A 21,250-nucleotide genomic window follows, 5' to 3' on the forward strand; every position below is an offset into this window, starting at 1 on the left:
GGTTTCACTGTGAGCTGATGTGAAGTGATGTGTGGCATTAATGACCATCACTGTCCAGCAACCTTCCAAGACCTGCTGCAGATTTAAAGTGACTCCCATCTTATGATTTTCTCCAAAGGGCCTGAGTTGCAGCCTAGTGATGGAAATGGTCAACAATGGGAAAGCTTTACACAACGAGACAGAGCTTCTTCTGGCAGGCAAAATGTCTCTGGTAAGAAAAGAGCTAAATAAAAAAAAAATTGAGCCTCGTTTGCTATGCAGAATAACGCAGTGAGTTCCAGGTTAACAGCAATTTAAAGTGTCTCAGTACTTTATACGTACTGTAATGGAGTACGTTGCTTAGTAATGGCAAATTGAAGAGTTCCAAAGGTGCAGTGCATTATAGACTGGAAAGTAACTGAACAATCTGAAAAATTTACATGTAGAATAGCAAATATTCAAATGGGTTATAGGTTGGAATCTAGTCAAAGTATTCCAATCATCAGCATACAGCATATCAGATATCTGGGAATAAGATGCAGGTTAGAATTCATTTGAGGGATTTGGGTAGATTAAATGTAGAATCGTTGATTCTAGGAGTAATTAAGTCTAGAATGGTTTGGAGAATTTGATTTATATATTTGTTTTAGACTCTGCATTAGTGGGAATTTAACAGATTTGTCATTATGCAGTTGCAACATTCTAAGGTTTGAAGTGTCAGGTGAATTCTGTGATTTAGAGGTAGAATTAAATCTTTGGAATAAAGCAGTAGTTAGTGTAAAATCACCACATGATTTTATTATTTAGCTGATACAAACTTAAAGAAGATTTTTACAGAAGATTTGTGCATCTGACCAGTGAATGCCTTTCTGTGATATTATTTCTTTATTTGCTGTTTGCATCTCTCCTGAAGGCAGTAATATTTGCTGGGTAGCAGTTCTAAATGTCCTGCCAATCCTACAATGCTTCACCAAAATGGTTTATTCACCCTTAAACGTGTGATGCTAATCCCAGCTATCAACAGGGAATTTGACCATGCAGGAACTCTCAAACAAGACTGAACACAGCTGCATGCACAATGCCTGTGCTTTCATCTTTCAATGGTGATAACTGGACAGCAGTTAGGAGCAAGAAACCTGCATGATTTCCCCATTCCCTTTTTCAAAGAACTGAGGCCATATCTATCACTTTCCCCACTGCCTTGAATGAGACTGTGTGGCTGAGCGCACACTGGGAATTAGAATCACACCTAGAAGAAAGGAAGATGATTGTGGTTGTAAGTAGGTCAATCATCTCAATCCCAGGAAAATCACTGTTGGCTTTCAGCACCTTGTGTAATTCCTCCAGTGTAGAAGCAGCGCATGTCCAAAGGCATCAAGACCTGGACAACAACTAGACTTGGACTGATAAGTGACAAGTCATATTTATGGCCCATGTGTGCCAGGCAATAACCATCGCCAATAAGAGAGGATCTAGCAGTCTCCCTTTCTCGTTCAATGCCATTACTATCACCCCAGTATCAAAATCCTAGAGATTACCATTGACCAAATTGAGCTGGAAGAGCCATATAAATACTGTAGCTACAAGAGCATGATAAGAACTGTGATTTCAGTGATGAATAACTCACTTTCTGATATTCCCCTTACTGTCTGCAAAGAACAAGGTACAAATCAGGAGTGTGATGCAATAATCTCTGCTTGCTGGGGTGAGTGCAACTTCAATAACACTCAAGGAGCTCAGGACAAAGCTTGCCTGATTGGCACACCATCCACTATTTTGAATGTTTCTTGTCCACCAGTGCAGTGTACAACATTTACAAGACGCACTGCAGCGAATGCCCTGTGCTCCTCAGATAGTACTTCGCAAGTTCAAACCTCTGCCACCTAGGAAGACAAGGCTGCAGATACAGGGGTATACTTGCACGTTTCCCTCCAAGCCACATACGATCCTGACATGGAACTACATAGCTTTTCCTTCAGTGTCCCTTGGTAAAAATCCAGAATTCTTTTCTAAACAGAGTTGTGGGTGTCCCTGTGCTGCATAGTTTTCAGCACTTCAAGAAGGTAACTCACTACCATGTTATAGAGTCATACAGCACAGAAACAGTTCAGTCCAACCTGTCCATGCTGACCAAGTTTCCCAAACTAAATTAGTCTCATTTGCACTTGGCCCATATCCTTCTAAGTCTTTCTTATTCATGTACCTATCCAAATGTCTCTTAAATGTTGTAACTAAACCTCTGTCTACTACTTCCTCTGGCAATTCATTACACATATGAACCACCCTCTGTATGAAAACATATGAAAACATTGCCCCTTAGGTCCCTTTTGAATCTTTCTCCTCTCACCTTAAAAATATATTCCCTAGTTTTGAACTCCCACAGCCTTGGGAAAAGACCTTTGCTTTTCACCTTATCTATGTCCCTCATGATTTTATAAACATCGATAACGTCACCCTTCAGCCTCCTACACTCCAGTAAAAAAAAGGTCCGAGCTTATCCAGCCTCTTCTTTCACTCAAACTCTCCAATCCTGGCAACATCTTTGTAAATCTTTTCTGCACCCTCCCCAATTTAGTAATATCATTCCTATAGCAGGGCAACCAGAACTGTCCACAGTACTCCAAAAGTGGCCTCAAAAACATCCTGTACAACCGTAACATTGCACCCCAACTCCTCAACTAATGGTCTGAACAAGGAAGGCAAGCATTCAAAATGCCTTTTTTACCACTCTGTCTACCTGTGATGAGACTTCCAATGAAATGTATACCTGAACCTCTAGATCTCTCTATTCTACAATACTTCCCAGGGTCCTCCCACTTACTGTGTAAGACTTGTCCTCGTTCATCTTACAAAAATACAACACTAATATCTAATGTAGATGGATTGAAAAGCATTTTTGATTCAGAGCAAATTGGAATCCTTACTGAATGTGAAATCAAACCCGGTTTTGTGGCAATTTCACCTGCATCGGATTAGGTATCCTCTGCTCCTCCCGGATGCTAGCTAGTCATTCACTTCTGATCTTTAAACATCATAAAGACAAGAGAGAAAGTACATCAAATTGCACATGCATGCATTACGCTAGAGTTTGTTTTTATGTCACTACTGCTAAGCATGCTGCTTTATGCTTTCCTTTCTGGCCGCAGCAGTTGGATCCCCCTCAGAAGGATGAACTCACTGGGGCTCTGGCTAATGTGGACTTGCAACTTCGGAAACTAGCAGAGATTCCTTGGCTATGTCAGCTCATTGAACCAAGTGATGATGAGGTAAGTTTGCAAACTTACAAAGAATTTTACTAAATGAACAATTTGTAGATTGGCACATGTTAGATGGTGTCTGCTTTTTTGCCATTTCTTTCCTTCCCCTCTTGAAGGTGCTGATTTTCCAGAAATACAGTTTTGTCTCCTTGGTCACAATGATCTAAAACTCATTAACAAATGAGTTTATCAAATTGCTAATTGAGATTTTGCAGTGTGGAGTTTACACATTCTCTCCGTGTCTGCGTGTGTTTCCTCCGGGTGCTCCGGTTTCCTCCCACAGTCCAAAGATGTGCAGGTTAGGAGAAATGGCCATGCTAAATTGCCCGTAGTGCATTAGTCAGGGGTGAATGTAGGGTAATGGGTCTGGGTGAGTTACTCTTCGGAGGGTCGGTGTAGACTTGTTGAGCCAAAGGGCCTGTTTCCGCACTGTAGGTAATCTAATCTAATCTAATCAAATTGACTCCATATGGATGATGACTAGATGCTTCAGTCCATAAGGATTTGAAGCAGAAGTAGGCAATTTAGTTCCTTAAGTCTATTTCACCATTTAATACGATCAGGGCTGGTCTCACCTTGGCTGCACTTCTACTTTCCTGCTTGCTCCTAATAAGCCTTTAACCTGTTACTGATTAAACATCTGATGATCATCTCCTGAAATGTATTCAGTGTCCTGGTTCAACTAAGTGTCTACTGGTGCTCTCCATCTCGTCCAGCCTGTCATTCACCTTGATACAATCATGTTGCATGACATGGGAGTTAATGAGCTAATATTAAACTCTCCATTGTCGAAAAGGTACTAGCACTCTGGGGACAAAAGCTAATATTTATGTAGCTGCTAGCAACCCAGTGTCAAGATGGATGGAATTATGGGCCACGTGAAACATTATTTAAAATCTCATTGCTGTCCCAACAATGAGTCTCAGGCTTCAATCTCCCTCAAAGACAATGACCAGCCTTCAATCTAATCTGGACAGGACATTGTCTTTGCAGCCGTTCGCTCCATAAGTGGAAGATTGTGACCATCGGCCCCAGACCCATGGAATAATCAACTGCCCACTAATGTTTTTCACAGAGAAACCCTCACTTTCACCACTCAGCATGTCAGGAGACCATCAAACATATAATGAAGATGTCTTTTAATGGCCTCCTGAGCAGGTGACATCTGTTCTTTCCATGAGGTGTAATAAAATTAAATAACACTATTTGCGAGAAACAAGTTGTTAGGTTCTCTTCCAAGGTTTCACACGTGAGATGCAATTCACACACGCTAACTTCTGCAAACAGGTAAAATTTATTAAAGCCTGTACGAGCTAGCTGACCCCCTTTGACCCTCCTCACAGGCATGCAAAGTTGAGTCAAAAGAGTACCCAAACAAAGAAAACACATTCCCTTTACACAGGTCAGTTGGTAATGCTTACAGGTACTCTGCCCACTCCCCACCGCCACCTCCACCCCAATAACCACATGCTGACGGAGGTACAATGGGAGGATGAGGTCATCCTCAGAGATAATGTAAATGCCCTAATCCTGGGGAATCGTTATGCAAATGATTTCCTGACTGTGTGATTCCCCAAAATAATGTAGGTGTGATTGTGTCCTACCTTCAGGGGGATGGCTATGAAAGCACTTCTGAATAAGAGTTCAATTTGATAATAGCAGGAGAGTAGTAGTAAATGGCTGGCCAAATGAACTGTGAGTCATCCACATTCCTGCATGAATGTCACCCCCACCCAAAGACAGAACAGTTTAACCTTTTAACCTTACATTAATGTCCAGAGAGATAGTTCAATTGAATCTTTTAACATTACACAGGAAAGTTCTTTTTATATCCTGGCTAACATTTAACCCTCAGCTAATACCACACAAAATAGATCTTATCCTCATTCATTTATAAATAGTGTTCCAAATGGTTTCCTCACTTACCCACAACAAGGATAACAATTCTAATATTATCTAGTGGCCATTAAACATTTTGGTACACCTTGAGAATGTAAAGGGTACTCCATAAATGCAAGTATTAGCTTTGTTATAGCTCTCACAAAGATTTCTTCTAAAATAACCAAGCCTTGGGCTTGATGCCACTGATTTTAACTAAGGAGAGTGCCCAGATGTGGAGTTGGCACAACTCTGCATGAGACAAGCTCTTTTAATTCTTGGGTCTCTTCGCTCAAAAATAGATTTGCCTCCCACCCAGTCCTTGCATCAATGTTGTGCATATATGGTGATTGTGTATATCTGAAGAATATTGTATGTATACGATGGGTCGGGCAATTATTTATCTGTCTTAGTAATTTACATGTGCATGTGTATGCAACATATATTTTATTCATTCATGGTACCAAACACCCATCAATTCCAAACATTTCTAATTTGCTAACCAACCTGCCATGGGGCATTGTATCAGATGCTTTCTGAAAGTTCAAAAACGTAACATTCACAGCACTACCGTCATCTCTTGCCTGTGTCATCTTGTCAAAACATCAATTAAATTTGTTAGACATGGCCTGTTGTTGAAAACACCAAAGTGATTGTCGAGGATCAACTTATTTTTTCTCTAAATTTTTATTTGTCTTATACAGTATTATGGCCTGCATCAGCTTCCCCACTATTAATAGCAAGCTGACATGCCTATAGTTTCCAGGCTTAACCTTTGCCCCTTTCTTAAACAACAACAACATGTTTGCAATCCTCCAGTCCCCCAGGACTGTGTTCAGAGAGGCCTTGAAAACCTCTGTCAATGGCTGTCACTGCTGTTACTTCTTTACTATTCTAATGTCTTTGTGTATTGCTCAGGGCCAGTTATTAGAATATTCTAAGCGCACTCGCAGTGCCAAATTTCGTCTTGTGTCAAAGTTAAAAAAAGAAAAGAACAACAAGAACAAGGAAACCAGGGGGAATATGGGACTACCAGGTACGTATGTGAGCTCTGACCCTCCTTCACTTCTGTGTTATGTGTCCTGTATCTGTAACTTGCATTTTCGTCGTCGTCATCGTCGTCGTCATCATCTAGATTTGCCGCTGTACATTCTGTTCATGTTTGGAGACAGTTGCATAAATCATGATCACATGTACATCCACATCTTACCAATCATACCAGTTCCATTATGTTGATGGAATTTTGAATTTTTACACTGCAAATATAGCTCCTTGGCTGAGGCATTTGTATTGTTATATTAAGAGAAATCAGCAAGCCCCATTGTCACCTCTGTTTTTACAATTTCATGTCTGATAGTGGTACCGCAGGCTTCTCTGTTGTGGCACTGAGATAAAATCATGCACTAGTCCATATATCTTAACCCTGAATTCATCGTCCACTGAAGTCGTAGAAGGCACATGCTTCAGAAGGGTGCACAATGGAGATAGGTATTCCAAAGTTGGTCTTTGACGTTTGTTTGCAGGATGCGGGTAGAAGTTATTTCCGTACCAGAAGATAAAGCATTACTTTCCCAATGATTCTTTGGCATGATATGCTGAGAATTGTGGTATAAGCCATATATGCCAATTGATTCCTGCATTCTATCTAATCTTGATAAATGTACAATAAATGGTCTCGAGAAACCAAATTAAATGTTAGCTACGGTCATCATTTCTACTGGAAGGTGAATATTTGGTGGTAAGAACAGAATCAAGCCTCACTCTGAGCCTTCTGACAGTGAAATACCATGCTAACATTTACTGTGCAGAACTGAGAATAGAGAGAGACTGGATACTGCAGCAAAACTACTGCTGACACAGTAGAACCAGAGCAATTTGTAGAGACCTCCTTGTTAACCCTTGCTTGGAATAAATAATAACAAAGGAGCAGCTCTACGAAAACTTGTGATTTCACATAAAGCTATTGGACTATAACCTGGCGTCATGTGACTTCTGACTTTAGAATAAATAGTAGCTTAGATAAATGGGAATTTCTCCTCAGTCCAACCTGTGCAGAATTTCCTAAGCCAGATCTTTGATACTATACCTTAAGCCTTTGCAGAATCTCTTACAATTGAACTCTATGCAGAATCTCAAAAACCAGAACCTTGCATGGAGTCTCTATCTTCCACCTGATCTTTCTGCAGAGTTTTCCCCTCCGGTATAAAAATGCTTACTCTGATTATTTTAACCAGTAATAAATTGTAGAAAATCAAAATACATTCTATGTTTATTATTATAAATAACAAAATGTATCTGTTTGGTGATATTAATGTATTACAGAGGCATTTGAGGGTGGGCTCCAGGCTGCTGTTTAAAATAGAACCTGCATTAGGAGACACTGCACGTTTGGGCACAAAATCTAATATAATACCAGAACTGTAGATTGCATGAGCACTGGATAACTCAGATAATTCCATATTTCCTAACTCATGTCAGTTTTAATCTTGATTCCTACTGGTCAGAAAAATACAAACCAAGTTTAAGTTAACTTAAAGTAGTAGATTCAGGGAGCAATTTAATGAAGGGGCACAACACATAATGAGTGGAATACAGAGGTGGAAGATGGTGGACGACATATTAGCTCATTCAGCATGTACTCAATTTTGTTTTCAATTCCATCGTTTTTGTTCTGTTGATAATTTTAATTTTTTTCTCTATTGGGGATTGATGTGAAGTGACCAATCTTCGTATGATTTTAGCCAATGAATATCACAATTGTTGTTTGACCCTGACTCCCAATTCTTTCCTCACACAAAATCCAATTGCCACAAGGGTAAATGGAGCAGGACGTATGAACAACTTCTTCCACAGATTCCATCTCACCCTGGTATAGAAATTACTTATTAGGTTGACTTAGCTAACTGAGAACAGATTAGAGGTGGTATTTGAAATGCTGCCTCAGCACAAGACCAGGGAAACATTTACTAATGCTATGTCAGAAAGCCCACCTTTCATTGACTAGCAGGGCTGTTTATGAACAACAGTTTGACAGAGAGATTGGATGAGGCCAGTGGATGTTTGATCATATAGCCTGGAGCTCTCCACTCAAAAACAGATATTTCATTTCAGCAGCTGAACTGGACTCCACATTGGATTGTGTATTTACTGATTTACAGTGTCTCCCTGAAGTATCACTTACAAGATTAGCTGATAGTATACTTTGCACTCTCTGAAATTTCTGTGGGCTTTTTTTTGCTAGCGGGTGATGGTTGTGCATTTCTCTTTGCCTTTGGGATTGTGGGTACTGAAGGTGGCGCTGCTCTTCGCTTTCCCACAGTGCATCAGTGGGGTACTGAGGAGGTGGCAGCCTGGTTAGAGCATCTTAGCCTGTTCGAGTACAGAGACACCTTCATCCGGCATGACATCCGTGGTTCAGAGCTCTTGCATCTGGAGAGACGAGACCTGAAGGTATATGAGTGACATTTTCACTTATGCATGAATACCAAACTAATACAGCCTGCCCTTATCAGTATTGTCTTTTCTGCTGTAACTTGCTGTTTGTTGAGATCACATCAGTTGGAAGGTACTGTGGAACCCTGAGCTCCAAGGGAGTTTGTAAAGAAGAGTTATACAATGGACAGGATAATCTTGATTCAGCAAATCACCAGTATGCTAGCAGCTACACACCCACAAAGCTTTCAAGACAAAATGCCAAATGCTTTTGAAAATGTATTTGAGTAAGGAAAGGAGAATTTCAGGCAAAGAGTGGGTTGTGTTTGGGGACATTATACCATGACTTTGGAGAGCCACTTCACTCTTTCGGTGCTGAGAAAAAGATAGTTCTGACGCCAAGATAACAATAAATTGTAGCATAATCTGTAATTGGTTGGCGAGCTGGGGAGGATTCACTGGCATAGATTTTAATCGGAAGGCATCTTCTCCGTTGGAGGGCTAAAAAGTCTGGAATATTGGATTTCCCCAGTACCATGCAGAATTTAACTATGGAATTGCTTTGGGAATGTTTCTGCCCACAGACAACATGATTGACAAGCTTGAGGCTTTTCAATGATAAGTCAACTGCACAAGGCCGAAATCAATAAAGGCAGATATGTTCAAAGAGACAGTGAGACTATGATGGCTGAGGAAAATGGGATGAGTAGTGGAAGGCAGAGGTAAGAGTGAATAACTTTTACAAGAAAAGCAAGCACTGTCATTGATAACAAGCTGTCTTCTACAAGCCTATAGAACATCTGACCCTAAAACCAGGGGTGAGCAGGATCAAGGTGCATTCCTGTTTCTTATTCATTGCAACTTTGTCTTTGACATGAACTGCTCATTTGTTCCTTAAAATTGAGATTTCCCCTATTGACTCTGTCTCTGCCTGTTGTAGGTTGGTGTTGAGATTAGTGGTCTAACTAGCTGTAACACAGTGCCAAGCTAATTACCTGTACAAGGACTCACCGGCTTTTTAATTTTTAGGATAGTGGGGTGGATGGGGAAGAAACAAAAAGTTTAAAAGTTGAGGTTTGTACCAGCAACCTGATGTGATGCCAGCTGCTGCCTTGACTTCCTCACTATCTTGCATTCTGCTTCTTTCCTTCAACCGCTTATACCATTAGTACTCATCTCAGGGTAGCTATTGTTTAATCTCAAATATTTGGGCATTTATGAACAAAATGTCGTGTAAGAATGCTCCCTCTCATCGCTTGTGAGAAGATTTGTAGCTTGGGTGCTCGTTGTTGTGCTTCTGTTCGCCGAGCTGGGAATTTGTGTTGCCGACGTTTCGTCCCCTGTCTAGGTGACATCCTCAGTACCTGGGAGCCTCCTGTGAAGCGCTTCTGTGAGCTTTCCTCCAACATTTGTAGTGGTTTGAATCTGCAGCTTCCGGTTGTCAATTCCAGCTGTCCGTTGCAGCGGTCGGTATATTGGGTCCAGATCGATGTGCTTATTGATTGAATCCGTGCATACATCAAGAGCATTTCCGAACTGACAGCTGTGACCACTAGGACTTATAACAGCACGCAAACCAACAGCCACACTCAGACAACAACTCACCAGAACGAAGGACCCAAAACCCAGCATGAGCAAAACCAATGTAGTGTACAAAATCCCATGCAAGGACTGCACAAAACACTACATCAAGCGGGAAGACAGCTAACGATCCGCATCCATGAACACCAACTAGCCAAGAAACGACACGACCAGCTATCCTTAGTAGCCACACACACAGATGACAAGCAACATGAATTTGACTGGGACAACGCTACTATTATAGGACAAGCCAAACAGAGAACAGCCAGGGAATTCCTAGAGGCATGGCACTAATCCACAGATTCTATCAACAAACACATCGACCTGGACCCAATATACTGACCACTGCAGCGGACAGCGGGAACTGACGACCAGAAGCGGCAGGTACAAACCACTACAAATGCCGGAGGAAAGATTACAGAAGCGCTTCACAGGAGGCTCCCAAGCACTGAGGATGTCACCTAGACAGGGGCGAAACGTCTGCAACACAAATTCCCAGCTCGGCGAACAGAACCACAACAGCTCCCTCTCATTTCAGATATTTTATCTTTGCAGATGGCATTGTACAAGTACAACCCTGTGACATGTGTATGTATTTATTAGCAGTCTTGCATATTGCATGCTTTACCTATTCAAACTAACCTTACATCCTATGTGAAGATTTTCGAGCAATATTTGGGATATAAGCGTGTCAGCATTTTTCAATGTTATAAACCTATCTTCTTCTAGCACTCAAAATATAGAGTATTACAGGTCCCAAAATACAAAGTGATGATATTGTGTTTCTCAATCATGTCTCTCAGAACTAACTTCGGTTTTAGTTTTTACCTTTTTCTTATAAACTTGATAGTTCAGATTTCACGATTTTGCACTATCTAATTTTTGAGTCCCTCCCAGGTGCCTGCGAAATGCTAGGCAAGGCAGGCACGCGTTAATCGTCATCCTGGCAACCAGTTGACCATCACTCAGGAATAATTTGAAGTTTAGATTGCAGTCATACTGTTCCTGAATAAGTGGACTGGATTCAGGATAAGTGTTCAGGGTCATTCTGACCTATGTTTGGGTGCAAAGACAGAAACTGCTGGAGAAACTCAGCAGGTCTGGCAGCATCTATGGGAGAAAGCAGAGTTAACTTGTCGAGTCTGATGACACTTCATCTGAATTCTTCATCATCAGTTTTGATGAGGAGACTCACTGGATTTGACATGTTAACTCTGCTTTCTTCGCACAGATGCTGCTAGACTTGCTGGGTTTCTCCAGCAGTTTCTGTCTTTGTTTCAGATGTCCAGCATCCACAGTACTTTGACTTATTCTACTTCTGCGTGCCCCCTTGGCTCCCCAGTCCCATTGTGTCATTATTCCCCACCGCCAGGCCTACATTCTCACCTCAGGAATTGCAAACCACTGCTTCAGACTTCTGAACAATTTAAAGTGAGGAGTCAATGCTCAAACTCAAGCATCAACTCAAAATTTCACACTCACAATGAACCCTCCACATGTGCACAAATCCTCAACAAACACTTGAAACGCACGTTGATCTGTGCCTTCAGACCTGGCCTCTCTTACTGCCCAAACAGTACTATAATGCTTCTGAATGAAATGAATCGGGGACATTGTTAGAGAGCATCAGCTCACTGCACAAAAGGGCAGCTAATTCAACACAAATTGGCAATCTCACTTGGGCAAGGGCTGACAGGAGAAATTGAAAATTCTTTTACGTAACCCCGTCAGGCAACTAAATTTAAAGTTTGGCACTTTACTTGTGCTGCTTGACAGAGCTGTTTAAAGAGCTTTGTCGGCTACTCTGTACCTGACCTGAGAATGCTTGATGGGATGTTATATTGGAACCCTTGCCATGTATCTAGACTTCCAAATAAAATCGCAAGAATGAGATGACCTTGGGGTTGGTAGAATGAAGACCTGTATTAGGCACTAGTAGGTTAAGCACTGCATCCAGTGTGTACTAGAGTGGTAAGCGCTGTAGAATTTGGTTTTTTAAATACCATGATGTGTATTATATACCAATAGAATTTATTGTGTTTAAAGGTTACATACGTACTTAAATATTTTCTGAATGGATTTTGATGGGGCCAGAAGTGGGTAACTTAGCCATGACTAATAAGTATTTGTGCAATGTTGTGAATAAAGCTCTGCTGTTCTGCTCTCTTTAATTTATCCAATTCCTATCCCATTCAGGGACATATTTCATTTTAGGAGAGTACAACATTTGAGCGGGTTATTGAGCTGTGTGGCAAAACTGTTGTTACAGGGACGAGGAGGAATGCATAGTCGGTTCCTGTCGACCTTTTTAGGCCATTGTTTTATCCATTTAACCCAGTTTCCTTTTCAGGTTACTCCATTTCTTTGGTCTACATTTTGTTTCAGATTGTTCTATTATTTACTAAACTAACAGACTGGTAATAAACACCTGTCCTCTAACCTGTGTTTGGCAGGACTTGGGGATAGCGAGAGTGGGCCACATGAAGCGAATCCTACATGGGATCAAGGAGTTGAGCCGGAATACTCCTGTCAGCGAAGTGTGATGTATGTGTTCAACTCCTGCATATACAGAGCTACCTAAACTTCCAGCCCAATGCATAGAGGACCAGAGAGGCTAACCTTGGGCTGTACGTATCACCTTCAACTAACCGGAGAGTGTTGGCCTTGGAACAGCCAACAGTTAATAAAACAATAAGAGATCTGATACTTAATCTCTCACCCAGTAGAAAGTGAGAACAAGGCTTAACCAATCAAACTGATGCTGCATTCAAGGTAAAAAATCTGTCAGATCAGAATTCAAGTTACCTCAAGCAAATATCCCTGGCAACCAGTTAGATTGGATTTAATACTGAAGTTCAGCTAGGACTAAGGCTGAATGCGATCTGCCCAAAATTTAACAGTAACCGCAATGAAGAGGAAGCATGATCCTTCGACAAAGGAATGTACTGCACACCAGTGACTTAATCTCAGAAACTCTTTGCAAAAGGGATAAAGCATCTCTTTATTATGTATACTCAGTGATTTAATGAAACTGTAATTTGGATGGAGCCTGTAGTAATTCACATCCACAGATATTAATTGAACTCTTTCATATTGTGATCAGCGACAGTTGGAGTTTGATTGTGGAGCCCTCCATTTCTCTCTCATCATAAGGGCCATCCACACTCCTTTTGCAGAATACCAACTTTAAAAACATGGAAGTGCTATTACAATGTCTTCCTGCATTGATTGTCCTCAAAATCCTTGGTGTTAACGTGTTGTATCTCATTGCCTCACTAACTTAGAGGCATTAATGTATTCCAGAATGACAAGAACCAGTCTCAAGCTTATGCATGTGTCTTTGGTATAATAGCACTTAGAACACAACAGCCCCTAATATATTCGAAACTCAGTCGCACTCTTCAACAGTAATGCAGCACTCGTGTATTCTTACATGATACAGTCTTGGAGAATCAAAGAAATGTGAGTTTAAGTCCTAAAGTGTTTGGACTAGATGAGAATAAGTTTGGAAGTTTTCAGGATATTTGGAAATCAGTCCAGAGGTATATATGGTATCTGGAAGTCAGTCTGAATGTCTGTGATGTCTGAAAGTTAATCCTGAAGTAATTGGGATAAATGACAGCCATTCTGTAGTGTTTTGGAATATGTGTGTGTGTCTCTCTCTCTCTGTCAGGTCTTAAGAAAGCTTTACATTTACGTCATCTTTTATGACCTCATGACATTTACCTTACAATCAATAAGGTTTTCTGTTGAAGTGTAGTCACTGTTGTAATTTAAGAAATGCAAACAGCAAATTACCACAAAGAGTAATGTGATACTGAGTAGGCAGTATGTTTATAGCAATATTGGTTGACAAATGAGTGTTGCCCTAGACAAGGGAGTTCCCTGCTTCAGATAGTGTTTTGGGAACTCTTGTGTCCATCCAATATGGCAGACTTGTTTAAAATCTAATTTAAAATTTGGTACTTACAACTATGCAGCACTCCTGGAGTATTTGAGATGTGAGAGTGGGCGTCCCAGTGTACTTGGGATGTGTAACAGTAAATCCTGGCACATCTGAGATGTTTGCATGAATGCCAGAATATCTGGGATACATAGGAATGAAACCTCTTTGAACTGGCATGTGTGAGAGAATTCAGGTATAACTGGGAGGTATGAGAGTGAATCCCAGAGTGTCTGGGACATGTGTGCCTGTGTGTGAGAGAGAGAGCAAGAATTCATGTTTAACCAGAATGTGTGAGAGTGAATCCCTGTCAATCTGGGATGTTTGAGAATGAGTGCTGCAATGTTTGGAATGTCTGAAGAATAATATAAATAAATGTAACCAACATTTTCAGGTATTCTGATCTTGTTGCACATAGCACACCATTGTACTTCTCATCATGAGGTGATTGTTGTCCTTGATTTTACCCTGTGCTTGCAATACTTTTGTCATTTCAGTGCTGGAAGTTATTGGGATTTGTGAGGAAACACGTTGACCACAGGATTTTGTGGCACAATGCACTTCCTTCAAGATTTGTTTGCCAATTTCTTTTTAATGTTTAATTTTCCTGCAGTTTTGCACAACCCTCAGCTGAGAAAAATAGAGCTGGCTGAGAATTCCTCTCAAAATCTCTAATATTCTGTCAACTTAATTTAAATATTGTTGTGGCATCTCCAAACTAATTGTTCTAATCTTTGTATCTAAGTTCTTCCATCACCTTTTCCATCTCTATTTCTATATCAGTCTTCACTATAATCCCCATTCCAATTATCATGTCCTCCTATTGTCTATTTCACCCCAACCCCATTCATGCACTGATGTGCATGCCTTCAGCCTCTAGGTCCCAGTCTGTGGAGTCTCTTTGTCTCCTGTAAGAGCTTGTTTAACATCTATCTCTCTAATAAAGCTTTTGATCCCTACTTGATTAATTTTTCCTTTATTTTTTTTTATTTCCATGCATCTCTTCCAGCACCTTTTGATGTACTTTCTGTTCTGGAGCTGTGATTTAAATACAGCTGTAGGCTGGTGCTCTCAAGTTCAGCATGCCTCTGTTTAAACAATGGAAGTCCCCAACCCTGGATTGTTACATACTGTTCTTAGATACTTCTCATACCCATACCCATGTTGTTAAACCCCATGCACATCACCAGCCTTGACCCAGAAGCTGTCCTTCAACACATTTTCCACTCCATTTAACTTATTCAGGTTGAACTGATTCTCACTAATCTGCTTGTTCTTGCTAGTTATGATGCAGTTTGCCTTGGTGCTGAATTCCCTTGCAGGTCAAGCAATGCACTTAGCTCACAGCAGAAACATTATCAGCTTCACCCCCAGTCAGCCTTTCACAGTATAACCCACAACTGTTTCCCACACAATCATGACCAGAATCGTTAGTGTGGGTAAACTCCAACCTATGGGGCTGAATAGCTGAATCCAATCTTTGCTTAGCCCAGTGTGGCCTATCTCTTTTTAATTAGCAAAAATTAGCCACTATTGGGAACCTGTCATATTACATCCATATGAAAATGCTGGAATAGCTTTTCTACACAATAGCCAATGAATCCTATTATTTTTGTAGTTTTAGCTGCCTTGATTACAACCCACACAATGTATGTTTCACATCTCAGTGGCTAGCAGAGGACATCATATCAGGAAAATTAGATTATTCAGAGGGAAGTATAAACTAGCAAATTAAATAATAACATAGTTCCAAATTAGTCATGAAACAAGAGTAAGAAGGATCTTTAAAAAATTTGTCACAGTGATAGAGTCCAGTCGTTCTGCAATTGCCATCATAGCTGCGAAACTGAAACTGAATGAGGAGAGATATCTTAATGTTATAAACCCAGTTTCACAAAGTACCTGACAATCAAAAATCAGAACAAAGACCCAATGGCGTGAGATGTTTTACACACACAACCCCACATATTTTCATTCGGTCTTATCACAGCACCACATTGCCACCTTTTCAACATACTACATTCCCAATTTCTCACCATGTTTCTGCCCTTATGACCCACTTTTCGTGCTTTATCTCACTCATCTTAACGCCACCTCCATATCCCTCTGTCTTCCTTACTCACCTTCCTACCTATGTAACTTATTCACTTCTCTTTAGGGGCATGTACCTCTGTTGACTATTTGTACTTTTCAGTTCCAGGCCCATAATTTGGCCAAAACTCCTACTGGTAACATATACTTTTCTAAAATTTCCAAATCCCGGTAAGGATGGAATGCATATATATTCAACTTCTCACTTCACAAATTTATCTAGATTGTTTATTCTGTTGTTTGGAAATATTTTTGACTGAACTGCCAAGTTAGTGATCTCTACTGCTGTAAATGAAGGTGCCATAATTGAAAGCAGAACATACATGGGGTAAGGATGACAAGGTTAAGATGTCAGTTTTCACTCTCATTACAGCTACACGTTGTAAATTCATCACTTTTCTCATGAGATAGGTAACCTTTATGTGGCAATACAGATTGCTGTTTAAAGCAAATATCGTGGTTTTATGACCTGACTCCCCTCTTGTTTAAAAACAAGTGCCATGTTACAGCTATATAAGGATTAATTATTTCTTGCATTTGAGGAATCATTTTTAACAAAAAATAAGATTTCTCAAAATTGTTGGTGCAAATATAAAAAACATCACACGAATCAGGAATGAAGTAGGTGTTGGGGGAAAGAAAGCCTAAGTTGAGGGATTAATATAGTGTTAGCAGGGAAAAGTTATATTAATGGGGAAGCAGTTTCTTAATAGAGAAAGTGATGTGGTGCATGAATGGAGAGGCAAAATCATAATGGAGGGTAATGGTATATTCAGGGAAACACTGAGGGCTGATTTTTCATTCATGATCCCAAATCAAATATCTGTTATCCCTGCTGAAATGAGATGGGATCACAGCCTACAATCATCCCACTGCCTTTGCCTAGATTTCCTTTACATTGCACCACTGTTAATCATTTTTTTTGTCAATGTTATGCAGATGGAGATGGGAGGACAGGAACCAGGATTCCACTGGATTTTCCTGGCGTCTGCCTCTCTCACCTCAGCTATATAGAAGGTGATAATAAGCCCAAGAAGCATAGGTAATAGCCTTGCAGACCATCAAAGTAAAGAGGAGGCTTTCTAGCAACCTCTCCTACATTTGTTCCAGTTGCCATTTATCTTCCTTGCAACATGAATTCAAACAAAAACTTGCCATACATATCAGATAGTCGACCAAGGCAGGAAATGGTTTAGATTTAGGCCAAAATTGGAGGGGCAGGCAGGATTCCTGCCCAACCTAAACCATACCCCAGAGAGAAGACAGTAAATAACTAAATACAGCAGCAGTGCATTAACATTGAGAAACAAGTGGGTTGATGAAGAAACATGGTACTTTAACATACAGCAAGGAATGCTGCATTAACAGCTCTTTTTGTTTTAAGAGAGATTATGTTGTGATGCAGTGAAGTCTGGGTGGTTACACTTTCTTCTAGTAGGACTGATTGGATTTCAAGTACTTTTATAGCTTTTGATACTTCAATCAACAATAACTTTGATATTTATCAAGACTGCACTTGCGTTCAGAGGGAAACTGGGTTTCTGTTGAAAGGAGTCCATAACTCTGTTAAATATGGGACTGTCTCTCTGTTTTTAGTTCTGTTTAAAGGAAGATTACAGTTCTACTTAAAGGGAGATTGCAGCTCACTGCCCTGTTTGAAGGTAGCTACTCAGTACTGTTGATGTTTTTGTGTCTTTGTTAGCCAATAAAGGATCTGGCCTGAGACTCCAGGCTTGACAGATGATAGCAGGTATCACTGCACCTCTGCCTTAACTCGCCAAGTGACAGAATTCCTTGTTATTTACCTCACTCTCGGGAACACTGTTTTATTTAGAAAGCACCCAATGGATCAGGTTCTCTGGGTTCTGTCTATCCTCTGCCTCTCCATGAGGTCTGCATGTTGTATTTATTCTTAATTTATATATAAATATGGTTGTGACTGTATTTTTGTACATATTAATTGTCATTTGATGTATATATTTCCTGTAAATACAATGGGATTGAATCCAAGCTTCCAGTAAAATGTTTTTTCTCAGTTTTCTGTGGCTCAGATTTCTGTGGTTCTTTGACATGTTTATTTCTCTCTCAGTGCTGGTTTTTGATATTTAACAAATTTATTAGAATTCTGTGAGAATATAATAAAGTTATACATTTGAACTTCCAACAGGCATTCACTGAGGTGCCACCTAAGAGTGTACTGCACGGGGTAAGAGCGTCTAGTTTTGAGGGTGATTTATTCGCGTAGAGGATTAGCTACAGTGGTGAACATGAGTGGGTAATTTCTGGGCTACAAAGCTGTAACTACTGGATTACAACAGGAATCATATCTGGGGCCTTATCTGTTGATAGTTTATGACTTGGTGATGGGGAAAACGAACGGTAACCAAACTTGTTGAAGACACAGAGACAAGCAGGCAAGCAAGTGTGAAAAGTACAGTATGTGCCAAGGGATATAGGTTGGTTAAGTGAGTGGGCAAAATTTTGGTCGATGAATTATGAGAAATTGTTAGATTATCCCCTTTTGGTAGGAAGAATAGAAAAGGTTAATATTTAAATAGAGAGACACTACAGAGGGGTGTGTGCATTCTTGTATGTGAACCACAAAATGTCAGCATGTACAAGAAGTGGTTGGAAAGGCAAATGAAAGGTCTTTATTACAAGGGGGTAGGAATATAATTGTAAGGAAGCCTTGCTGCAGGTCTTTACTGAGTGTACAGAATGCTTCAGGTGCAGTTTTTGTTTTCTTACTTAGGGATACACTTGCATTGGAACCAATGCCAAAAAGGTCCAGTGGACTGATTCCTGAGTTGAAGAAATTGTCATATGAGGAACGGTTGAGCAGGTTGTGTCTGTGCTTAGTGGAGTCAACTTTTTGCATCTGATTCTGAATGTGCCTGACAGGCTCATTATAGGGAGGATGTTTACACTTGGGGGAATCTAGATCTAGGGGGCACAGCTTAAAAGTAAGGGGTCTGAATTTAAAGTAAAAAGTGAAGTCTGCAGATGCTGGAGATCAGAGCTAAAAATGTGTTGCTGGTTAAAGCACAGCAGGTCAGGCAGCATCCAAGGAACAGGAAATTCGACGTTGGTCTGCTACTCCACAGAGAGCAGTTATCATTAAATATATTCAAACTTAGTTAGACTGACCTTTGATCAACAAGGGAGTTATTAGAAACAAGGTAGGAAATTAGAGTAAAAGCCATAATGGGATAACCATATCTAATGGTGTAGCAGGATCGACGGGCTGACTGGCCTGATGGCCTTTAGACTTTTGGGATTCCTGCTGAAGGGCTTTTGCCCACAACATCAATTTTCCTGCTGCTCGGATGCTGCCTGACCTACTGTGCTTTTCCAGCACTACCCTAATCCCCAGCATCTGCAGTATCCACTTTCGCCCTTTTTACTCAGTGCAACCCACTCACAGCATATCATGCATTACCTGCTTTTGAGATAAAGCAAAACCTGATATTTTAAATAATAATCTGTGGATAGATTTTAAAATTTAAAGATTTTAAAAAGTCATGGGGGCAACCTTTTTGCATTTGGAGTGGTTCATGTGTGGAATGAACTTCCAGAGGAGGTGGTGAAAGCAGGTACAGTTACGACGTTTAAAAGATGTTTGGATAAATACATGACTAATAAATATTTGCACGGATTTGGGCCTAATGCAGGCGTATGAGACTAGTTTAGTTTCGGATTGTGGTCAGCATGGGCTGGTTGGACTGAAGGTTGTGTTTCTGTGCTGTATGACTTTATGACTTCTGCAGGTCCCAGCTAACCAGCCTGGGAATGGCCACACAGGCCTGTTTTTTTTCATGGATATAGGGAATCAGAGAGACACCATCTAGTGCTACCATTTACAGCAACGAAACCTGGAGCTACTTTCCAGCCAAGGGCTATCTGCTGTCTTTACAGATTCTCTCACTGGAAAGGCTTTGATTTTTTTTTTCTCCTGCTTCCATTGTGACATTCCCTTTAATTGACCTGTCACTTTAAATCAGACTATCATGCAATGCATCACTGCTACCAGTGGTATCATTCATTTGAGTTTGGTATTAGGATTTGTGAACAACACTGCAAAGGATTGCATGCCACAGAATTGAATGTACCTGTGTTTCAGATCTGTCTTAACTAAATTGGACATGATCAATAAATGGGATTGATATATTAGCTCCATTGTGTACTAATCCTCAATCAATCTTAACCTTTCTAAAGTTCCCTTTCCATTTTGCATGTGGAGGAACTTTGCTCACAACTGGTTAAGCCTAAATGATCTTTCGTTTCCCGGCTTAATCACTTTCATGTTATTTGCACAAAAACTCGAATTCTTCAAATGATTTTTGGAGAATTATTATGCCTCTGCTGTGTCCTCTTGAGACTCGTTCATGATCTGGCACGATGACAGTACAGACTATGTGGCAGGGTGTTGGGAATCAGAGGTTACAGGACAAGCCGTGAGCACAAGTTCATGGTCAACGGTGGCCTCAGTTGAGGGGCTCACTATGGGAACATGCTGCTCTTGATGCTCATTTAAGCACAGACTGTTTTTCACAGCAATTCAGCCACCTTGTGCTGCACTAATGACCTATCATGGTAAATCAGAGAATCCTTATAAAAGATGAAGATGCTGGTTAAACAAAATGTCCTCAAACTGCTTGAACATTTGTCAGTCATCAGTTATTTACCCATGAACACGGCCTGCTCTGCTACAGTGCTCTGAGTAAATATTTGAAGTTAGTCATTAACTGAGTATTTTCAGAGGTTTAGTTGGGTTCACCAAGCCAAAACGCCTTCCGATGTAAAGTGTTACAACTGGATTTTTGTGGACAAATTTATTTTTGAAGGTACAACAAAATGAAGTGTTCTAACCTTCAATTCAACTTTGATTGTAAAAGCAGAGATCTGGACTTTCACAGATGTACCGTAGCCTGTGCAGTGGGTCAGTGATATCCTCGGGCCTTTGCGGTGGGTCAGTGCTATCCTCAGATCTGTGCGGTGGGTCAGTGATATCCTCAGGCCTATGTGGTGGGTCAGTGATATCCTCGGGCCTTTGCGGTGGGTCAGTGCTATCCTTAGATCTGTGCGGTGG

At 40.6% G+C, this 21,250-nt stretch overlaps 1 protein-coding gene across 8 annotated transcripts in view; it reads left to right on the top strand.

Moving 5' to 3' along the window:
- Positions 1 to 18,173, top strand: part of LOC132821936 (diacylglycerol kinase delta-like) — a 147,750-nt gene extending 129,577 nt beyond the window's left edge. For 6 of the 8 annotated variants that reach the window (XM_060834919.1, XM_060834922.1, XM_060834924.1 and 3 more), the window contains 5 exons: positions 119 to 211; positions 3,126 to 3,245; positions 6,033 to 6,150; positions 8,407 to 8,564; positions 12,581 to 18,173. In XM_060834919.1, coding sequence (XP_060690902.1) covers positions 119 to 211; positions 3,126 to 3,245; positions 6,033 to 6,150; positions 8,407 to 8,564; positions 12,581 to 12,670 — 579 coding nt within the window. In that variant the 3' untranslated portion in view covers positions 12,671 to 18,173. The remainder of the gene's footprint in view (positions 1 to 118; positions 212 to 3,125; positions 3,246 to 6,032; positions 6,151 to 8,406; positions 8,565 to 12,580) is intronic. The other 2 variants (XM_060834920.1, XM_060834921.1) reach the window with 2 other exon arrangements.
- Positions 18,174 to 21,250: the final 3,077 nt, after the last annotated feature.

This window comes from Hemiscyllium ocellatum, chromosome 13 (genome assembly GCF_020745735.1).
Source record: "Hemiscyllium ocellatum isolate sHemOce1 chromosome 13, sHemOce1.pat.X.cur, whole genome shotgun sequence".
Classification (NCBI taxonomy): Eukaryota; Metazoa; Chordata; class Chondrichthyes; order Orectolobiformes; family Hemiscylliidae; genus Hemiscyllium; species Hemiscyllium ocellatum.